This window comes from Nothobranchius furzeri, chromosome 9 (assembly GCF_043380555.1).
Source record: "Nothobranchius furzeri strain GRZ-AD chromosome 9, NfurGRZ-RIMD1, whole genome shotgun sequence".
In the NCBI taxonomy this organism is placed as follows: Eukaryota; Metazoa; Chordata; class Actinopteri; order Cyprinodontiformes; family Nothobranchiidae; genus Nothobranchius; species Nothobranchius furzeri.
In genome coordinates this window covers 20,816,754-20,821,070 of record NC_091749.1, presented here as the reverse complement: position 1 = coordinate 20,821,070, position 4,317 = coordinate 20,816,754, and the positions used below count along the sequence as shown (strand labels likewise).

General features: G+C 43.8%; 1 protein-coding gene across 1 annotated transcript; it reads left to right on the top strand.

Moving 5' to 3' along the window:
• The first annotated feature begins 2,503 nt into the window (after nt 1-2,503).
• On the top strand, nt 2,504-3,914 carry gjd6 (gap junction protein delta 6). The gene has a single exon (XM_015941354.3). The coding sequence runs from the start codon at nt 2,637-2,639 to the stop codon at nt 3,819-3,821; it is 1,185 nt and encodes a 394-aa protein (XP_015796840.3). The 5' UTR covers nt 2,504-2,636; the 3' UTR covers nt 3,822-3,914.
• The last annotated feature ends 403 nt before the right edge of the window (nt 3,915-4,317 follow it).

Here is a 4,317-nt window from a genome sequence, read left to right as displayed (position 1 = left end):
TGGTCACTGAAATAACAAAACTGGCTCAAGTAACGGTTATGGAAACATGCTGAAATGCAACAAATGGAAATCTCACTTTTCTTTTGAATTGTTTTTAACAGAATTATGGTATAGCTTTCATAGAACCAACTTCTACTTAGGACCCATTGGAGGAAGCTTGAACAGCTGGACATTTACAAAGAAATACTTCACGTGTGTGTTTGCGATATCATTAAAGCATGTTTTGGTAGGTTTCTCATCACATGTGAGGGGAACTTGTTTGTGTCACCTTGGATGTTTAAAAAGAGTTCACCAGGAGATGTTGCCGGATTCCGATCCACAACTGTACTACAGTTACGCTTTGACGGTCCATAGATGTGAGCCAACATAGACCCACGTCTACAGAGACTATTAGAAGGGTGTTAAAAGTGATATTCGGACGTGGGAAAATAAATGTGTACAAACTGGGAAACTTTGATTAGTGAATTCTAAAAACAAATCTATTTTTTTTTAAATAGCGTTGCCTGGTATATCTTATTCACATTTTTCTTCCACTAAATCTGCTGTGTTCATTAGTACAAATGAATGCCTAGTGAGGTGTTTTCTGTAAGAAAAATAGCTTTTGGGGGGGCGCTCAGAAAAAATAGGATTATTAGTTGTACACGTTAAAAACAGCTCACCTCTGATTGGCCAGCAGCTGTCTTTGTTGACCTAACTGAATGCTGATAGACCAAAATGGTTTCAGAGATGCAGCCTTATGTGTTAGTAGTAGAAGGATGTAAACTTAGATTTTCTCTAAGTGCTAGTGGTTTTAATGTAATACGGCTTACATTTTTAAATACATCTGCATTCATTTCTAATATTCTGTGTTTTTCTGTAAGTATGGGTGTACACAAAGAGCGAGAAATTGGTGGGGGTCTGAATACTTTCCATACCTGTTACAACCCAGGCATCTAGGGAACCTGGGGTAACATGGAGGACATGTGACACCTTTTGTTTATCTTATGCCAAAGGCCAAAAATGAACACGAGTCTTTGCCTGTGATAGCAGAATTAACCAAAAAGAGCTCAGACGCTCAAAATGTAAGACAGAAAACACTAATTACTCTTATCTCGACTCAGTATCACAGTTTCAAGTCCGAACTGGGAGACAACAGGTTGGAGGAAAGGCAGCTCTGAACTGTTGCTCCCCCAGGAAGTGCTCCAGAAGGTCTTTTGTGCTTGGGACCTTTAACCAGCCACTGACTGTGATCCCCCAGCTGGGCGCTTCAGGGCGGAGCCAGAAGGAGAGCAGTGCTGCAGGGCTGCTCCTCGGTCCACATGAGGGGATGAAAACAGAGGAAAGGAAACGCAAAAGAATCAAACAGCTTTGGCTGTAAGTTTACCCACTGTGTATATGAAACAGCATTGCTGCAGTACTTTTAGTTTGAAAATTGCTCTGGATTTTTCACTGAAACCGTGTGTGATTTCCTGTCTAGCCCTATGTTAACTGTGGAAATTGACATTTCCCAGAAGCGGCTTGCGACAAAACTAGAGCCGGATGCCATCAATGAGGCGCGGTGTGCTGCTTCCTGAACATTGCTGGCTTGAATCACCCCCATTCGCTATAATAGAGTCTATCTGACGCAGTGCTTTTGATGCTTCCAGTGTGAAGTAGGCTTAAGGCTCTCAGTAACTACCTCCAACCACACTTTGCCGAATAAATCAACATAAACTAATCTGTCAGACGCTTTTATCCAAAGCGACGAACAGGGCCTGTTGTGATGGGAAACCGGAGTACTTAAAGCATTGTCTGTATGCATCTAGATATAAAACATTTGTTAAGTAATTTTTTCTTCATGAGTAAACATACATTATGGAAAGTAACATGGCTCAAATGTGAAGGTCGTGGTAGTTGAATAGTTGTGCCAGTGACAGGATTAAGACTTTGGAAATAAACACAGGAACTGTTTTGAGGTGGAAAAGATAGGAGGCCACTAAGCTCTTCATCTTGGGGACTCTGTGATTTAAGCTCAGAGCATCTTTCAGCTTTTCTGACAGATAAAGTGGCTAGAGAGAGGAGGTCCAACCCATCCCTGAAACCGAAGTCTGCAGACACATGACCAAACTTAGGTCAGCGGTATTATTTTACCTGTTTTGTCCCAAATACAAATAATTTGGAGTTTTCATGACACGAACAAGGCAGGTTCTATTTTTACTGGTCTTTGTTTTTCCCCGTGTGTCTTTCCAGGAAAAGATGAGCCTCTTAGCTGTCAGAGGTCTAATCTTACTCTGTCGCTTGTGCTATCAGTCACTCACACTAGAAAGTCTCTTACTCCTAAATATGCATCCTAACAAGTCAGACACGAGTGTTCCAAGTGAACTTGCTTATCTGAGAAAGATTAGTGGTTATCTAGCTCCAGCTCAGTGATTCCCAAGGCAGGCAGGGGTACTAGCAAGCATTCAGGGACAGAAGAAGCTTGCTGCAGCCCTTTAAAGGTGAACAGCAGTTTAAATGAGGGAAACATTTAGACTAAAGAGGAAGAAAGGAAAACAGAACCAAAAAGGATGTAGAACAAGTGTACTTATTGAAGACCCTTCTAGAAGGTTGATTAAGATAACCGTTTAGACGGCTAGGAGCTCCTACCTCCTGAAGGCAGCCAGCAGCAACGCGCCAGAATGACTGAGTGGACTCTGCTGAAACGTCTTCTGGATGCTGTCCACCATTACTCTACTATGATCGGACGACTCTGGCTCACGGTGATGGTCATTTTCCGTCTACTTGTTGTTGCTGTAGCGACTGAGGACGTCTACACCGACGAGCAGGAGATGTTTGTGTGCAACACTCTGCAGCCAGGATGTTCCACACTTTGCTACGATGCATTTGCTCCTATCTCACACCCTCGCTTCTGGGTCTTCCACATAGTGAGCGTCTCAACGCCATCGCTTTGTTTCATCATCTACACGTGGCACAACCTGTCCAAACAACCTCACCACAAATCTCAGGGGTTTGTGGAAGGACCTGGACATGTTCCACATCAGGATGGCCCTGATGCAGGGCAAAACAGCAAGGAGGACTGTAATTTCAGCTGTGATTCAGACAGCTGCTCTGTCCGCTCTCATAAGCACCTTGGTCACAGCCTTGAAGATGAGATGGAGGACATCACTGCTCAGATCCTCCAGAGAGAAGAACCAAACATCTCAGTAAGTCAGGTTAAAACCTGCACCTTCAGGGAGCAGACTGCAGCGAGGTCCGGGGTTCTGTCCAAATGCTACATTTTCCATGTGTGTTTGCGAGCTGTCTTGGAGGTTGGCTTCGTCTTGGCTCAGTGGAAACTGTTTGGCTTTCAGGTCCCAGTTCATTTCGTCTGCACCTCATCGCCTTGCCACCAGCCGGTGGACTGTTACGTTTCAAGGCCCACAGAGAAAACTATTTTCCTGCTCTTCATGTTCTGTGTTGGAGTTTTCTGCATTTTGCTCAACTTGCTAGAACTGAACCACCTAGGCTGGAAGAAGATTTGTCAGGCACTAAAGCTGAGGCAGAAGATGTCCTGGAGTATATGTCAAAGTATGCAAAGGAGGTACAAACCTTTCCTGCCCGACAGCCCCTCTCTCATGTCTTCTTTCGGCTTTAGGGAAGTGAGAAGCACAACCTCTCTGCCCACTCTGGGCATGGTAGTGGGTCGGCAGCCTGACTGGACATGTGCTGTGAATGCCGGTAGTGAGAAGGAGCCACTGGAAGTCAAAAAGACTTTACCAGGACACCCACTGAAGCATGACTCCCAGAAAAGAGAGAGGCAGCCTTTGAAGAACAAGAAAGAAGCTAAAGAGTCGTATCTGAGGGCTGCTGAGGTCTGGATATAGCCTGGGGATAAAAAACATCTTGTTTACTGCAAAACTGATCAAACATGTCTGCTGCAAGGGCTTACTGTATAGCTTCTTTATTGCGCATATTCATTAAAGTACATTTTATTTTGAAAATCCTAAGTGCGTATTTAATCATTTCAAAACAAGAAAAAATGAAACAGGCTTATGAAACAATGGAGCCATTTTGTTATTCGTAGCTGATAAATGTAGAATGAAGACATCTGCGGAGCAGTGTTGTGTTTCAGAGCCTTTGAGAGGAATCATCTTGTTTAATCAGCCTCTGGATGCATTTCTCTCCCTCCACCTGTCAGAAGGCTCCTTGTTCTGTGAGGTGCTTCAGACGTTCTATTTCCAGCTGACTTTGATAAAGGCACGTTGATAACAGCCCCCAGTGTGCAGCTGCTCAACAACCACTTTCTTCAGCTTGTAGTGCTTTATTCTAGGAGAGCTATTGTCATTTCTGCTAACAAGTCATATAAATCCTGTTGCTGTC

Coding starts and splice junctions, on each gene's coding strand:
- gjd6 (XM_015941354.3), top strand. CDS start 2,637: ATGACTGAGTGGACTCTGCTGAAACGTCTTCTGGATGCTGTCCACCAT.